The 18563-nt window shown below is 41.4% G+C and overlaps 1 protein-coding gene across 1 annotated transcript; it reads left to right on the top strand.

Annotated features, from left to right (window-relative positions):
* Positions 1-3863: 3863 nt before the first annotated feature.
* On the top strand, positions 3864-17481 carry KATNA1 (katanin catalytic subunit A1; the record flags this gene model as incomplete). The annotated part of the gene is made up of 10 exons (XM_084261989.1): positions 3864-4034; positions 4693-4850; positions 6629-6812; positions 8298-8419; positions 9770-9875; positions 10092-10250; positions 11311-11437; positions 12997-13131; positions 13521-13647; positions 17138-17481. 10 exons carry the CDS (start codon positions 3864-3866, stop codon positions 17334-17336), a joined length of 1488 nt encoding a protein of 495 aa, XP_084118115.1. The 3' UTR covers positions 17337-17481.
* Positions 17482-18563: the final 1082 nt, after the last annotated feature.

Genomic DNA, 18563 nt, shown 5'->3' on the forward strand with positions numbered 1-18563 from the left:
GCTGAAATAATGGAAACATGCTTGCTTTGCCAAAATACGGGCTCTGGTGTGGTCCAAGTAGTAAGGTTGGACTGAACGGTTTTTTAAAGGTATTTTCCTTGTATGGCTTGTGCTGCTGTCTTGAGTCAGTAGAGCAGCTGATGGTCCCGCTGTAGTGACTGATAGACCCCCAACCTTAATGCTTCATCCCAGCATCTGCATGTTAATTTCTCATATTTTATTTTTTTAAGTTATGGAGGATTTCTTTATGAAACAAGTTTGATACACTGATCATTTTTGGCTTCCCAAATACTAACGTATGAATGCAAGCAGAAATTACCTATAGCTGTTCCTTGTGATGACTTCTTGCATCACCATTTCCATGGTTACTTTGTCCCCACTGTTTTCTTGATGATGGATGGTCAGGCTGATATCTTTAAAATAAAATACAAGTTCCAAAGCCTCGCTCTCAAGAGTTCTAGGTGTCTAGAACCTTTGTTAAGTTTCAACCCACCCTGCTCTTGGCTGCCCCAAACTGAAATATTTTAGGTGCTTGGAGCAAATGCTAACAATGTGTTCTGTTACTAGAAATGGGGTGACTTGATGAGTTTCTACTGTGTTAATATCAGGAAACTAAATACAGCTGATGTAGAGAGTGAGCATTCTTACTTGGAAGTGTGTGTGTGTTTGCACACACTGTGGAATTAAACTTGTGAGACAAAGTGCTTAGGTTATTTGTCTCATGTCCTGTTTGTTGTAAGGTTTACGAGCTCGTTACTCTTTCAGTTGCTGTTGGAACGTAGATACCTTGACAGCACATGATTCATGGAAAGGTCATAGCTGGTAAGTGCAGCCCTGCTGCTGTGACATCCTGTTACGTGCTCTCATGGATTTGTAAATACTTCAAAAATTACTGAGTGCTGCAGGATTAGTTTGGGGCTTTTTAAATTCCTTCAGGACTGGCTTAATTCTGGATTTGTGCAAATTCCCGCTTCTCCCATGTGTCTGACACCATACTCTGAGCTGCCTCAGTGTACTATGACTTCCTGCTGCAAACCTTAATGTGGTTTCAGATTAGTATTCTTAACACGTCCACCCCAGCTCTGAACTGCTTCAGCATCTTCAGTTACAGGTGCAGGGAGCCTACAGACTCACGTTAGTGTGTCGCTCTGGCGCTGCCTGTATCCAAGCGGCAGCAGCAGTGGCGTGTCCCATTAGAAGCAGAGTCAGCAGGTTTTTTCTGCCCCACTTGTACACAAGAGCCTTGTGTTTGGAAGCCACTTCAAGCTTTTTCCCTTTTATGACTCAATTAAATTAAATAGGTTTTTTTTCTGGTTTAAAGTAAATTCTCTTGCATTCTCAGTACCATTCAGTACCACTCAGTACCACAAATGGATTGATGCCTGAGATTTTGTTGGAATTACTACTTTTCATTATGTTGGAAGCATTATGAATGTGTGATCACCTTTTTATTTTTCCTTTTTTATTTTCCCATACGAGATGTTAGCTCATTCTTTTTGTGTATTTCTCCTTTCTGTCCTTCCTTTCTCTGTATTCTCTCACATGAAAATCACATTTACTCTTTTGCTACGTGCAATACTGTCACTATCCTCCCAAACTTTCATATATTTCTGACTTGGCCTCTTTAGGTGTTTTGGGGTGGGGTTTGGTTTGGGTTGTTTGGATTGTTTTTTTATTCTTTCTATTTTCACGCTTCCAGATGAAAACTACTCTCCTTCTGCCGCCCCAGATAATTAAACAGAATTGCTGTTCTGCTTGGATTGCTCCACAGCATTCAGTGTAAAAAAAAGTTATCTATGACTTCTGTCTGTGTTTGAAAGTCTAATTTGGCTTTAGTAACTTGCTATTACTTGATTTTTAAAATGTTTATTAGCATCTTGCTCAACTTGTGATTTCAGTAGTGTTAGTCATCGGTTTGAATTCTCAAGACAGGCAAACAGGTGTATCTGGTAGGATGAGCAGGAGTGGAAAAGCTTGCTCCCAAACACAGCAGGGAAAACCTCGGTAAGATCTATGTGGTGATCCATACAGCAACTGACAAACATCTTCAGGCTCTTTCTCCTGAGGTAAAACCCAACACAAATCCAAGCCAAACCGTGTCTTGAAAGCCTAATTAGAGTGGGATATGACAGCCTTTGTAGTTGCTGGTCACGTTAACTCTTATCAGCTTGTAGCTGTCATGGCCAGCTCAGCAAGTCTCTGGCCAGAGCGAGATTATATGGTGTAGCTTCTTATGATAGCAGGTTTCCAGGCTCAGCCCCACAGTCCCTTCTGTGTGGATGGGTGTGGGCTGTCAGAGGCCTGTCTTCTGCTCTGCCACTGCCAGGCTTTTGCTGTTTGGGCTGAAACTTCTCACAGCAGCTATCTGCTTCAAGGGAAGCTGGGGAAGGAAGAGGAAGGAAGCAAAAAAGAGGAGGATGCTGGCTCAGGAATGGATCAGCTGTGTGTAAAGCTACTTGGGGAAGGGATGGAAAAAGGAGTGGAAGTCTTAAAATGTTTGATTTGTACTTAGCAGCACCCCTGTCCTTACAATGAGGATCTAATGCTTTAGACACAGATTGTGTAGTGTGTGAAAAGTGCAGCTTCTGCCACCTCTGGTAACGCATCCGAATTTGACCATGACCTGGTCTGGAAATGTGTTCAGCCTTAAGTCTGGTTATTGCGCATGTGAGTTTAGTACCTCTTACATTCTTTAAATAGTTGATCTGTATCAAGTATGCTTCATCCCAGGGCTTAGCTGTAATTGCTTGTCTGCAGCTGCTTCTTACTGGTGCTGGGTACAGGTACCGAAATGAGAGCAAGGCGACTCTCTTCCAGGCATGTTTATTTGCTTATTTTAATGTTTTCTGTGCTTGGTTTTAGGAAACTGGGAGGAGAGCGGGGAAGTTCTTGGTGAGCAGGAGACAGAAAAAGTGGACACAGTGCAGGTATCTTAGGGAAGGAGGGGATGGGATCTATAGATAATGGATAAGAACATAGGATGACTTCTGTATGGGCAGTGGTTACTGTAAAGAATGTTTACTGCTTCTACTTATCGCTGTAGTTGTATAAATAATAACCATGTGCTATGGTTGTGTGTTATGCTGCAATGTGCAAACGATAGGTCCAGGATGTTTGCTGGGTAGTAGCGTGGTTTGAACAGTGTGTGGAAGTGGCTAGCTGCGTGCTAAGTGTGTGATGGTGGCCTTTCCTTGCCTTTCAGTGATAGCTTCACAGCCTCAGCACTTCTCAAGAGTTTCTTTTCAAGTGTAAAAATGGAAGTGATGGGACGGTGTGAGCTGGGCATGGAAGGTGCATATTTATTCCAAAGGCACATTAAATAAAACTGAAGAATTGTAAAATCCAACAAACAGGAAAAGAGTGTTCTCCAGGAGGCAGAATCAGACTGCTGAACTCAGCTGTACGGACTGTGAAGCCAAAAAAATTAACAAAATTTAATGCATCTGGAGGAGGGCTTTGGTTTATTGTTTGTTGGGTTTTTTAAATCTCAGGCTTCTTTAGCATGGATGCTGATGATGTGCTAAGAGTAAAATGCCAGTTTATCTTAGAATAAAGAGGACAGGAGAGAATGCAAGCATGGCTTGCAACCATGTGTTTAAATCTGCGTATGTTCGGTATGCTTTTCAACAGAATCTTCATTGCATTAAACAGTTCTGTGAAGTGAAGAGTTTCCTTTATAGCAATAGAGAAATAATCTTTTTATATGGATGACATTTCTTCTAGAACCTTTTTCTAACCACTTTATTTCTACCTTCCATATTTTAATATGCCAAATGAGGTAATGAGCGTATGAAAATAGTTGCAAACATTTTTTGTGGAATTTTCATTTTTTCCTTAATACTTCCTGTATTTTTTTCAGCTTCATGTTGAACATGAGCCTTGTTATGATCAGTGAGAATGTAAAACTGGCCCGTGAGTATGCCTTGCTGGGAAACTATGACTCTGCAATGGTCTACTACCAGGGAGTTCTTGACCAAATGAATAAATACCTCTACTCCGTCAGAGACACGTACCTGCAACAGAAATGGCAGCAGGTAAATAGCGTTTTTCTGAGAGATTTTGAGGGACATTTACACCATTCTCTGATAAACTGTACTGCTGTTAGATACAAGCTCTTTTGTTATTGTATAGACTTACTTAAGTTGTCTCTGTGACTTCTTGCTCTAACAGTGACAGAACCGGCAATGGAACACAGCCCAGGGGAGCCAGTGCGCACTCGCTTCTCAGCTTCTTGCTGATGAGTGTCCCTGTTATGATGAAGCTTTTAGGCTGGTATAATTTTGGATAGTCTTACTTACCTCTCAGCATTTTAGTAGTGTGATTTCAAGATCTTTAATAGAAACTGAGTTGTGGTTATCGTGTTAATCTGTAAAAGAAACCATCATTTTTTTTCCACCGACATTCAGTCTATTAGGTTGTACTTTTTGTTGTTGTGCTTGTTCAATATGCAAAATCTGTCAAAAGTAACTTTGGTGTTAAATCCAAAATCAATTTATTTGTTCTCTAAATGCGCTGAGGAAGGCAGAAAAACCCTCTTAAGACCTGACACTTGGTAATCTTGTCTGTTGAAGTAGAATCAGGTAGCTTGTGAAACCTTGTGGAATCCGTCCAGGCATTACAGGGGCTTGAACAGAGAACTGTTACAAACTTATTTGTGGTGTGCTTAATCTACTTTTTTTTTTTTTTAATCAGGTTTGGCAGGAGATCAGTGTGGAAGCTAAGCACGTGAAAGATATAATGAAAACACTAGAGAGTTTTAAACTAGACAGTACTCCATTGAAAGCTTCACAAGAAGAATTACCAGCTCATGATGCAGAAGTCTGGTCTTTGCCAGTTCCTGCTGAACGTAGGTAAGAAGAAATGAAAAGGCCTAAATTAACATGTATCAGGGCAAAGTGTGCTTTGACTTCAGCCTGTTTTGCTTTGACTTCTGCCTGTTTGTCTGTAAGTTTAGTTCTAGAATTTAGGTGTGCTACACACCTGATGCTTGCCACTGTGGTGAAGGAGATGCCACTTTGAGGCAGCCTGCTTCAGAACATTCTGAGGCTTTTAGCTTGTGTAAGCTTGAGTAGTGTCAAGCAATTTTTTTTTTTTCTTACATTTCCACCACCTCCAGACACACACCACCCACCCATCACACCACCACCCCATCCCCCTACTTAAGATCAACTTGTCACTATGGAAGCTCACCTCTATTCCTGAATTAACCTTCTCATCAACAAAATGATTGTGCATTTAACTGATCTTAAGAGGATGAAGATATTGTCAGAGTACCAGTACAGTCTGGAAGTATCCAAGTTTGGTTCCTGTTGAGTAGGAAGATGGTTCCCTGACCTCCTTCATGGACTGGTCAGGCTAGCATAAGCTCAAGGGAAGGGGTGGGAACAAGTAGCTGCAGGCAGGCCTGCCTATTTCAGTGGAAGTTTGGAATTACGCTGTGTTAGTGTCTGTGAAACCACAGTCTTGTGGTGTGGTTTGATAATGTAGCTGCTGCTGAAAGGGTGGTACTACCCTCCACAGCTGCCTGAGCGTGTTTCACTTTTGTCTCCATGGGTATTGATTCTCTGGTTCAGGAAACTAAACTGGTTAAAAATAAAAAGATGCTATTTTGTCTGGCTGGTAGGGTTTGTGGGGGGGTGTTTTGGCTTTTAGTTTGACCTTCAGTGGGATTATTTTTCCAGAGATTCACTGTCTGAATTGGTTAACAGGAAGTTCTAACAGATGCTAGGGGTAGTGTGAAGGAGGGAACAGGAGTTTTGGGGTGGTATTCAGAGGTAGCTAGATGATTGTAAATAAACATATAGGTTGCTAGATATTCTATTTAGGGAGCAAAAAGACTTTCACGCTTCCAACCTTAGCATGTTCTTGTTGCCAGCATGTGTTCCACCTTGGAGAGATGTACAGTTCTGACAGACTTGCTGCTGTGAATCAATTAAAGACAACTTTTATGAAGGTGCTGGATCCTAACGTATGTTGAGTGATAGGTCAAAGTGCATCTTCTAGTTGAAGTGAAAGCTCAGTGTCTTCCATTTTCTGTTCTCTAGAAGTATCTCTGCACTTAAATGTGACTGATAGCTTATCGACACTGGAATTTTAGGAGGGCCCATGGGAAAAAGTGTATCTGTGAGAGTAATGGATCTGCATGGATAAGAAATGGGATTTTAAAAAAGAAATCCATAATACCGGTCACGATACTGGTTTGTTTGTGTGTGCTTCTAAAAGTAGTCCAGTTTCAAAGAACTGGAGGCCGCACTTAGACACTTTCCTTCCCAAGAAGTGAAAATAACCTGTTGTTATTCCCAAGAGACTTTTACATTTCTTGGAGTAGGAGACTGAGGACCATTGTGATAAGGAGAAAATATATTGAGGGTTGCTGAGTATTTTCCTAAGCTCCAGAATATAAGTAGTACTTTTATTTATGAAATAGATGAAATTATGATCTTTTAAGCAAATGAGCCCTGAGCTTGTGGCAAAGTGAAAATGGATTTTTAGTGTCTGTCTTGTTGCTGACACGCAGATTTTTATCTTGAGCAAAATGGCTTTTGGGTTTGTAAGAGCTTGATTTGGTTACGTAGTGCTCACCAGTGACTTTACACTGAGGCTTTTTCCATATGTTACAACTAACTAGACCTTTGCCAGGACCCAGAAAGCGTCAGTCTGCTCAGTGCAGCGATTGCAGAGGTCACAGTAATCGCTTAAGTGCAGCCGTCAGAGGCCCCCACCGTCCCTCCTCTCGAAATCCCAGTGACAAAGGGAAGGCAGTCCGCAACCGGGAAAAAAAAGATCAGCAGAACAAAGGAAAAGAGGAAAAGGTAAGCTTGCCAATAGCTTGAGTTGATAAATTCAGGCTTGCCTTCCTTAATATTGAGTGGATTATAAAAATAGACGCCTATAAAATGTTTCTTCGTTTCAAGCCAACATGCTGATTTGAATCTCACCTTGTAAGGTGTCTGCTTTATGGACAGTCTTGGTTCTAGATTGATTTATTAAAAACAACAACAAAACCCAAACCATGGTAAGTCCTCATCTGCAGGAAGTGATCTCCTAAATGTGGGCTTGTCTACCTCTACTTGGAGATCACTGTTGAAAACTATACTACTGAAACCAAGCCTGGTGGAGCCCATTCAAATGGCATGTCTCTGTGGCTTTGTTGATTGCTTTCATATATTCTAGACTGAGTTTAACTCATCTGTTCCAAGCCATTGCAAGATTAAATACATATTAATGGAAGAATTTTTTTTTTTTTAAATCTGGTCCAGACTCTTTATGTTAAGGCAAAAAAGTGATCCCACGAGAGAGAATGATCTACCATCTATTCTTTGCAGTCGGAGTGCTTTAATTTTTGCTTGTACTCTGGTCTCCATAAATTTAGCTGATGACCAGAGTAAGAGACAATACTGAAGACACTAAATTCCTAGTTTTCCAGAGCCTGAGTAAATCTGTGTGGTTGCAGCAAGGTGTCATGGCCTATGGAAACAGTGTAAGCTATAAGGGTGGAATTGTTTAGCTGTGCAAGCTACTGCTTTCATTGAGAGTTAAACTGCATTGTCATTGAGTGATAATCCTCTTTCTCTAAGGATACACGTGCACAGAGACAGGGTAGGTCTTTTTTCTTTCTTACAGTTGTTCTGTCATCACCAGTGCTTGCTGTTAAATGTATAAAAAACCAGGGTATGTCTAGTGCGTTACTTCCTTTCAGTTGCATGGTCTCTGCAGTTTGAGCCATTTCAACTGTGTAGCTTCTCTGCTTCTGCTCTGCTGCAGAGCTGCTTCTCTGCTGTTCTTGTCCATGCTTCTGTATCAGTTAATTAGCTTTTATTTACTTACTTGGTCTTTCTGCAGATCACCTTTTTCTCGTCCTACATATGGAAGTCCTGCTTCATCTTTTTTGTGCCCCTCCAATTATATATATATATATATATATATATCATATTTATGACGCTTGCAGGATTCAAGCTACTCAGTGTACCTGAGTCTCAGTATCTTATTTCTCTGGGATAAGCGGACACTTATGCTGGGGTAGGTGTATGCAGTTTTGCTTACCTACTTAAGCAAAGAAACTGCATCAGTACAACGTTCTGGCTCTGGGAAGGAGGAAATGGGACCAAGGCAGTACAGAGGTCTGGGTAAGCCACACAGATCCTGCACTGCAGCAGTAGCATGGATGCTTCATAATTTTCATGCTGGTTTGTGTTGTCATCTTCTAGAAATACAGTACTGTGGTGGACTTGTTATGCTGCTAATGGATTTTTATAACCACTGTTATGTATTTACGTTGTCACATCTTTTATATGTAGAACAGATCCACATCTGAGATTTCAGACTGTGAACCAAAGAAATTTGATAGTACTGGATATGATAAAGATCTAGTAGAAGCTTTGGAAAGAGATATCATTTCTCAGAATCCCAACATTCGATGGTAAGCTTGAACACTGCTGCCAGTCTTTGAGTCGTTTCTTTTTCCTCTTATACAATATGACAAGAATTAAGTATTTTAGCTAACTCTTATATATTAAAAAATACCTACAGGTCTTTTGTACTTCTTAAATAAGCAGGTAACTTTTTGTGTGGCTGAATATTTCCAGAACTCTTTTTTCCTACCCATAGATTCATAGAGTGATTTGGTTTGGGAGGGTCCCTTACAGTTCAGCTGGCACAGTCCTCTGCCAAGGGCCAGAACATCTTTCCCTAGATAGGTTGCTCAAAGCCCCATCCAACCTGACTCATACTGAGCTTCTCAAAGTTTTCTAAGACTCATTCAATCAATTTGAGATACACTTTTGTTATGTGTAAGGTTCTAGTGTCTGCCAGTGTCTCTTCATTTAAAAACCTGTTTTACTACCCGGGGGTGTAGTGAGATAGAAAACCAATTAACAAGTTATGCCAGTATAGGAATCCTCTGAAAGCTTGCTGGGTGTGATGTGACTGCTAATATGAAATATACCCGTGTGTTAATAAATGTGTTAAATATTAAACTTTATACAAAGGTGGTTTTGTGTTCCAAATATTTCTGAGCTTACGTGGATTTGTGAGGATTAAGTGGGCGAAAATCTTCTGGCAAATAAAGTAGGCTTTTAAAAAAAACACCACCCTGAACAATTCCACAGACAACTTTGTGTGCAGCTGTCATGTGTTTTACTTTAAAATGTAAATACATGTCCCCATTTTTATATTGAATCTTAAGCTATAACTTCAAATTTGAAGCTAATCTCTATATAAAAGTGCTTTGAAACCAAAATATTACTCAGGTACATGCTAGTAAGTGGAATTCCCTGAGAGTTGCCCTAAAGATAAGACCAGCCTCTAAGATATCTATAGCAATTAATATATTTGTAACTGTGGAAGGGAGTTGTGAATATTCTTTTTAATCCAGCTCCTTTTCCTAGTCTTCAGTGAACTGTAGTAATCAAATATTGAAGTTTCAGGGGCAGCCAACCCCTCAGCAAAAGAAGAGAGCGTCACCTGTAAATCGCATAACCTCCACCAGGTTGCCTTATTCTGCTTATTCTTTCTGTGAATAAGACCAGTGGTGCTCTAGTGAAGTAGTTAATGTGTCTCTGTTTTTGCATCCATCTGGAGTCTACTAGCTGGATGTGAACTGTAGCTGTTGTAGGCTTTTGCCACCAGAACATAAATAAATCCAACTCCTTTTCCTGCACTAGGGAAGAGTTGTTACATAGCAATAAGTTTAACTGCATGTTGTTTTGAGCTGTGGACTGATTCTTCTGCAGCCTGTCTAAATCTGTCAAACAACTGTCTGTCTTGCCAGGGATGACATTGCTGACTTGGTAGAAGCCAAAAAGCTGCTTAAGGAAGCTGTAGTTTTACCGATGTGGATGCCAGAATTTTTTAAGGGAATTAGAAGACCATGGAAGGTATGGAAAAAAAATGATCCTCTGATCATAGGTAGGATTCTGAGATCTTGGTGGAACAAATTTCGTGTGGTTTACAGTTTATATAAATTATTTCTACTTTTTAGAAATAAAATACTAAACTCTTCAGGGGAAAGTTTACATCTAGTATTTTAATATTATGCTATTAAACTGTGTTTTGATTCTTGTGCTAAAAATGCTTCTTTTTCATTTCAATAGGGTGTGCTGATGGTTGGCCCTCCTGGTACTGGGAAGACCCTCCTAGCAAAAGCTGTGGCCACCGAATGCAAGACAACATTTTTCAATGTCTCATCTTCCACACTTACATCAAAATACAGAGGGGAGTCTGAGAAACTTGTTCGTCTGCTGTTTGAAATGGTGATTGAAGTTTCTGAACATAAATAGTGAGATAATGAAGTAGAACTACCTCTGGAATAGTGAAACCTTGCCAAGATTCAGAACTCATAGCATATGTAAACAGCTCTCCAAGCTTCAAACGCTTTAGGGCCTTCTGATTTGGCCATGTACGTTCAAGATCTGATTATTCCTACACAGGAATATATTAACAACTGAAAAACGAGGTGGCCTTTGTTTTCAGGGCTAGCTTGTTTTGTTGGAAGTAGCTGACTATAAGCTGAGGTGTGCTGTAGAACACAGCACGTGTGTGAAACTGGGGATGCAATCTAATTGCTCACTGGGTGAGAGCATGTTGGCTGTGTCTGTTTTGTTGTGGGTGCTTGTGCTTAAAGTGGACACCTAGATGTAGTTTGCTTCAGAGCCTGTAATGCTTGAAACCGGCTCAGACTGTGTAGCCTCTTCTCCTGTGTTAGCAGCCCTGCACACAGTGTTTGCTGGGGTGCCCAGTGCTGACAGGAGCAGCAGCGTTGCGATCACAGGGGTTGGGAAAGTTGGGAAATAAGAGATCTCTTACGCTGCTGATTGATTGTATTGAATAAATTGATATCATGCCTATCAATCAAACGTGCATACACGCAGCAGGCATCATCTCAGCTGCTGTAGGACAGTAGGTTTTATTGTCACACATCCTTGTCTTTCACCTCCCTTCAGAAAGGTTATTTTGCACTTGATCTCTCTTTGACAGGTGCCATATCACGGTGTCCTTGCTTTAACTGAGTTCTTATGTGAATGGCTTTCACAGTTATAAATGCTATTCCTAGCATGTAAAACTACCTCTAGCTTATTAAATGTTTGTTTATGGCCTTAACAATTAATAGAACTTCACTAAAACCTGGTTTTGGTCTAGTGAAAGCACAGCTGCTGTATAGCTGTGGACAGTGGGAGGGTTAAGCACTGTTTGATACTTACAAGCTGATTCGTTGGGGTAAATGCGTTGTTATTCATCTCTGAATACGCTGTTGTTTCTTCAATGTGAGTAGTCAACCTCTTCAGTTTCTGCTTTATCTTTTTCTTTCTTCAGGCTCGATTTTATGCCCCAACAACTATATTTATTGATGAGATAGACTCCATCTGTAGCCGCAGGGGAACCTCAGAGGAGCATGAAGCTAGCCGGCGGGTGAAGGCAGAGCTGCTAGTTCAGATGGACGGTAAATAACCTGAGTGCTGGGAGGTGCTGAACTGCTGGAGGACTCTTGAGGGAGGGGGGGGAAAGAACATCAGAACTTCATTCTCAAAGCAGTTTGTTTGAAAGCTTTACGTAAAATAGGGGTAGAAAGAGACAAACACACTATTGCAACTGTCAGTGTGGAAGGGAAAAGATACCAATTATTTAATCATATTTTAGCATCTTAGCAGTGACTTGCATTACTGGCCCAGCATAATGAAGACTCGGTGGAGAACACAAGACTTCAAAACTCCAGAAGGAAAAAGTATTAATTGCTCCTCTCAGTCTGTACCTAGCTTATCACTTATTTCTCCCAAACCAAGTAAAAGTAGTTCAAAAGAACTGTCACCTGTTCCAATTTAAACTTCAAAGGCAATTGTTTCACGTAACTTCTTTGTGATCTTTTTTTAACTCCTACAGATATAAATAAAAAATGAAGGCAGTTTTTTTTATTGAAGCAGTTAGGAGACCTTCCTTTTTAAAACACTGATTTCATTACAGCGATTTTGTTTGTATTTTGCAAATCAATTAAGTTTAAGTGTAGGTAACACTGTGCAAAGTTGCTGTAGAGGCATCCTGTTTGTATACTTTTGGGTGAGCAAGGAGAAGGAGCAACTGAAAAGTGCTAATCCATCAAGTAACTTGTGATAGAAATCCATGAGTCAGGTTTGTATACTTATTTCTGGTTCTCTGATGTCAATACCCTTTTATGTTTGACTTCAGTAGCAGAGCTGTAATGCTGTTCTCATAACTCAAGTATGTGCATAAGCTAATTTTATTAGTAACAACTATTTGAAGTCTTTTTACTTGAGTGTTCACAAATGGCATTTTATATGCAAATTTTCAAGCAGACCAGGTACAGTGGCTATTCTACAGCCCAATCCTATGATTATAAGCAAAAACAGTAAATGCAGAGTGTAGCAAGTTCAATTAAATTAACTTACTCATGTAGCAGGAGTTTCACAGTACTTCAGAGACTGAGCTGTTCTCTCTGCCTCCAAGAACTGTGATTCAGTCCACGAATTTAAACTTCAGCTCGTAAGAATCTGCCTGTGTATGTGGAACGTGGGGCTGAATTGAGACGTGAAGAAGCTTCGTAGGGGAGTAATGCTGCTTTTGTGTGACTGCTGAGAGGCAGGCCAGTGTGATGTCTGGGTTTTGGTGTGGTGATGGTTTTTGGGGGGTGGTTTTGTTTTTCCTCTTGTGGTGTTACAGGACACTGATGTGAAAATTCGAACACTTTAATGGCAGAAATACAAATTACTGCTGTAAAAGTGTTCCAGCCATGATACAGAGGACCTTGCTGATCAAACTAAGTCTCCATTTCTGTTTTGCCAACTGTCATATAGATGAAAGCCTGAAGGGTGTTGCACCTAGTTACTCTATTGTGCTTGAACTCATTGAAACACAATAGAGTGGCTGCTGGAACTCTCCTGGATTAAAAGCATCTTTGCTTTATAGAACTGTAGATATTGTTCTCTATATATGTGAAATTTCACAAGCCATATATGTACATTTTACTTCCTCTTTTCTCCAATGCAGGTGTTGGAGGAGCTGCTGAAAACGATGATCCTTCCAAGATGGTCATGGTACTTGCTGCTACGAATTTTCCTTGGGATATTGATGAAGCCCTAAGACGGAGACTAGAAAAAAGAATATACATTCCTTTACCATCAGGTATGAAGACTTGGGGAAAGGAGTGGTTGGAAAGGCTAAAATCTAAACTTTATCAATATTCCTTTCATTTTGGTCACCTGGTTTAAAAATCTCATTGATACATATATACAAATTAATTTATGAATTGAAGACCAGGATAAATCTAAACATTAAACTCTTACCCTTGTAGCAGGTATGGTATCATGGAATCATAAAATGGTCTGGGTTGGAAGGGACCCCAAGGATCATAGAGTTCCAACCCCCTGCCACAGGCAGGGCCACCAACCTCCAGGCCTGGATCTGCACAAGAAAAAGATCCTTTTTCTCTTCTTCCTTCTTATCCTTCTTCAATCTCTTATTTATCTTTGGAAAGCAAGTTGTACAGACTCAATTTTCTGTTCTCTGATTAGCAAAAGGTAGAGAGGAACTCCTAAGAATAAATCTGCGTGAGCTGGAACTGGCTGATGATGTTGACCTTGCAAATATAGCTGAGAAAATGGAGGGTTACTCAGGAGCAGACATTACCAACGTATGCAGGTATGTTAACAGTGCTCATCTGTGCTGCCACTGCTGCAATCCAAGAGAACTGTTTATAAAGTACCTAGTTTACATGATTAACATTGTTGGATAAAAAGACTAAGTTTTATGTATGGCTGAAAGGTAAAATGCTGCATTAATGTTTACCTAGATTTCTGTTTGATACTTTCACATAGTAATGCCAAAAGCATTTGCCACATAGTAATCTAAAGAAGGGATGATACAGTTAAAATGCCGTGTTTTCATCTACACCAAATTCTTGGCATGAGGAACATCTACAGGATGGGTGACTTAAACTTGTAGGGTTGTGCTTATTCCACTGAGGTTACGCTACTTGAGCAGAACATCCATGTGTAAGAGACCATAGTGGCAGTGGCTGGAATAACTGTGAGGTAGCAGTGTGGAGCATTCTTTCTTCCTGACACAGTGAAGGAGCAGCACGCTGTGATGTGCAGGAGCTGTGTGCTCAGCGTGGTGCCTTTGGGGATGAGACCGACTCAAGTTTTCTTCTACCTCCTCCATCTGCCCCTCTCGGTACTGTTTGCACACAGTAATTTCTGAGCCTGTTCCAAACCCAAGCTTCCAGAAATACTCGACTAAAAACACCTTCTAACCCTTCCCCTGATCTTCCCTTTCAAAAATTGCAAAGGGAAGGGAAGGATTGCTTTTCTGAAGGCACTGCTGTCAGGTTTACATCTAAGGGTTTGTGCTGGCACAGTTGTGGTGGTGGCAAATGATGGAGTCAGCAGTATGGGACAAGGAACCGAAACGTCTGAAGGTGCTGTTGTCATCTCATAAGCACTTGCCTGGCTACCCAGGTAGCACTGAGGCTCGAGCTCCAGGTTGTGAGAGCACAACTGTTGTGGGGCTGTACTTATGAGCAGGGTAAGGGAGCTGTCCTGGATTAAAAGCATCTCCTCATTACTTGCCTTGATTCCTGATACAGCTCTGCGTGTGCTTGTCACCCCAACTGAGGGGACACGGCATTGTGCCACAGGGATGAATGTGAGTGGCAGTGTGCAGGACTGCCACCAAAGGCTCTTGGCAGCAGGGTCACTTAAGGCTGAAGGAAGAGTTTGGAGGCTTGGTGCTTTTCCCTGAGCAAACCTTACATGGGAAAACATAGTTTGTTAGGTGCTCTGAATCGGTGTTGTGCAGATTAGTGTCACTTGCAGGCTTGTGTGATGAATTCATGGTGTTCTTTTGCTCACTCATGGTGTTGGTTGTGCTTTGAAAGGAGTTTGTGCTGGTAAGTTCCTGTTCATGAAAGGGTTTACTTGGCCCGCTGCTTTGTGGGGTTTAGCTGCGGTTTGTCTCCTCTGGTCTGCTCAGTGATCGTTGTTTGTGTATATTTGATATACTGGATACCAACATGCTTGTTTAAAAGTGGGAATACTTGTAATGTTTTTGAGTGAATTTCATACATATACACATACTTTTACTTTTTAACCAAAATCCATTTGTACAAATACTGTTAAACAACAACCAAAAAAACCCCAGCCAACAAAAACCCAATCAAAAAAAGCAAACAAACAAACAAACAAAAACCCCAAACACCCCAGTCTTTCGTTTCTGGCAGTCTCCTTAAGAGATAACTGAGATGGCAGCAGCCAGAAGTCTAGACAAACTGGGGTTTGGATGTGCATGAACTAGTTAAAGTACTTCTGTTAGCCTGTGTGGTACGCTTCTAATGGTGTCAGGAGAAACACATCTTAAATATGATTGTTCTATTTACATTGAGATTAAAAAAAATCCCATTTGGCTGACATTGAGTCTATAAACACAGTAAAGGTCAAACTTGTAGACTTTTCCAGCTCTTGCTAGTGTCACAATCAAACCTTAAGAGAAATGAGCAAACCAGTGTTCTTGGCTCATAATTATTCCCTCAGCCCAAAGAATTTGAGGTGAAATCCAAAGTGTGCTGAGCCAGAGTCAAAAGCAGTCCAAGGGAACAGTACAGTTCAGTTCTTAACTAGTCAGCATGTAACTATGGGAAGTAAAACAAAGCCTCACCTTCAAAAGGACGTTCAGGGAATGTAAAACACATCTAAGCTGTGTATTAGCTGTGAGTATAAACTGGCTTTGGATCGCTGCTTGGGGTGCACATGGAGGTGGAAAGGCCTTTGGAGCAAAAGTGACAGCACTGCCTGTTCTGGTGGGTAGCTGCTTGTTTTGTGACTGGTGTCGGTGCTGCTCTGGGCAGCAGGGTGCCTTTGAGAAAGCACAGAAAGCTGGGGTTTCACTGACTGTTGGCAAAATGAGGTCACACAAGAAACTGGTGGCAACTGCACTTTAATTTTTTGGGTGTTTTTTGGTTGGTTGGGTTGTGTCTTGGATTTGTGTGTCTGTCTTTTGGGGGGGTTGGTAGTTTTGTTTGGTGGCTTTGGGTGGGTTTTGGTTGTGGGGTTTTGGTTTTGTTGTTGTTTTTTTGTAAATTGTTGTCTAGAGGCAAATTAGGCACATGGGATGCTTCTCTTCCCCATCTGATTGTGTAACCCTGGCTTTCAGTTCACAAATGATACCAGAGCAAAGCATGGTGATACTTGACCGAGTTCAACAAGGCAACTTTTTGGGTTCTGAAATTCTGGTTCCTGTTCCATTCTAGTGGCTAACAGCTATTTAGTAAATTCATGAAGTCTGTGTTATGGTGTCCTTTGGGGGTAGGGATGGAACTGAAACAGAATATGCTGGAACATCTTTCTAAATCCTTCTACAAGACTGTGAATAAGTTTTCCTCTTTGTATTCTCACCCACTAATACGAGAGGATACTGTTGTGATTCTGCCCCTGCCATCTTTTTTTACTGCTAGATGAGATCAGCAGCACTTTCCTCTTATTGTAAGTTCTGTAACAGGGAACTAGCAGGAACTTCAGTCCTTCAGTGTTACCCCTTTATCGCCTCACTAGCTCATCACCTGCTGCTACTGGTGCTGCTGTGGGGAATCCAGCTGTGGTCAGACCTCATGCAGCCAGAGAAGGACACGCTTGTGCAGACACACAGTGCTTACTGAGGCCTGAAGTTGGACAGACTTTGTAGTTTAACCTTTATCTGTGAATGTGCAGGTTGGAGGTGAAAACTCTGTCCTTGATGTTGGACCAGGAAACACTCAAAACATTCCAGCTACTTCTCCTATACATCATCATAAGAGTGACAGCGTTTTTTTGCATTGTCCCTGTTTCCAAGTCCTATAAACAGCAGTTACATCACAGGCAGGCAGTGGCATTAGATAAACCAGTCTTTACCTTTTCTGCCCTAGCCTGTGAGTAGTAGCTTTTCAGAGATCCAGTCAGGATAAATCCATGTTCCAAAAACACGGATAGCATGGTACCCATGGGTTGTACAAGCACTTAGACATCTGTAAAATTTCAGAGTTCCTCATGATAACTTTCTGAGTGCAGCAGGCTAAAAGGCTCAATGCAGCATCCCAGTTGAGCAGCTGAACGCACCGTCCTGCAGTGAGTAACCTACTCTTTTTTTCCATCCTTAACAGAGACGCATCGTTGATGGCCATGCGAAGGCGCATTGAAGGCTTGACACCAGAAGAGATAAGAAATCTTTCCCGTGATGAAATGCACATGCCAACAACTATGGAAGACTTTGAAATAGCTTTGAAGAAAGTTTCCAAGTCTGTATCTGCTGCAGACATCGAGAAATACGAGAAGTGGATCGTTGAATTTGGATCTTGCTGAGTCGTCTTACCGTGAAGAAGCCACCTTACGTCTTAAACCAGCTTTAGAAGTACTGAGTAGTGTGTCAGTGCACTGCACGTTCTTTTTAACTTTTGTAATTTAAGAGCAACAGATGTCTAAATAAATTTTTTTTTTAAAATGCAAATTACCTCCAGCTCCCTCTGAACTAGCTCAAAAGCTATCTCTGTTTTCCTCAAAAGTGGAAGATAGTGGTGGGATCTGCTTTCATCTTCAGTGTTTTAAAACTACTTAAATTTAATACTAGAACTGTTGCATCAGAGGGTTTACTTGTGGCAAAAATAGCTACTGCACACACAAAAAAAAACCCCACCAACCCCAAACTAGTCCTGCCAAATGAGTAAAGGATGCTGAGAACTGGACAATGGGGTGAGCAAGGTGTCCTTAGACAAATGGTTTCGCTAGCTGATCTTAGAGAATTCCACCCTTAAACTGTTGCTAAAGTATTAATAGGCAACCTGTACTGAAGCTGAGGTTTATCCAAACAGCAGCCCTTGTGCCACTAGCAAGTCAATAGCCAGAAGTGAGGTTTAAGGAAGGGCTGGATCATCACAAGGTTACAGTGTCTATTACAGTAGCTATAATATAATGCTAAAATGCATCCAGCTGGAGTCAACTGATGCTGTGCAGCCAGCAGCGATGCAGTCTCACACGTGTAGCCTCTCCTTGGCAGCATGAGAAGAAACAAAAACTTTCTGGCATCAGTTCTGGAAAACAAGCCTGTTTTCTGCCTTGACTGTGGTACTGTTAAGGGTCAGAGCTCTAGACTGATAGCTTGGGTCCTGGTCTGTGCTGGGAACGAACACGGTGTGTGCTGTACGTTTGTGCCGAGTTGATTTCCGGCCACAACCCTGACTTTACAACTGGGTGAAAAGATAACTTTGATTTTTTTCATTACTTGGGTGGAACGTAGCAGCAGCTTGCTGAGGCTGGTTTCGTTTAGGTCGTAGCTTTAGATATTGCCCAACAGTGGTCACTGTAATGAAACCATCTATCGCTTCTGTCTAGCTCCTATTTGGAAACTCATTCCTGCTCGCTTGGCTCGGAGCACACGGGTGTAGCTCTGCTTACAGCTGAACTGTAGGGTTTTCTGTGAGTGAAGCACATCCAGGCTTGTTTCAACTGGCAGATCCGTGCTGTGGGGAACTGGCTGTGACATTCCTGTTTGCGTGTCCCTTCTCTGCTTTGCAGCAGCTGGGGAAGGACAAA

The sequence above is a fragment of the Gallinula chloropus genome (genome assembly GCF_964237585.1).
Source record: "Gallinula chloropus genome assembly, chromosome: 3".
In the NCBI taxonomy this organism is placed as follows: Eukaryota; Metazoa; Chordata; class Aves; order Gruiformes; family Rallidae; genus Gallinula; species Gallinula chloropus.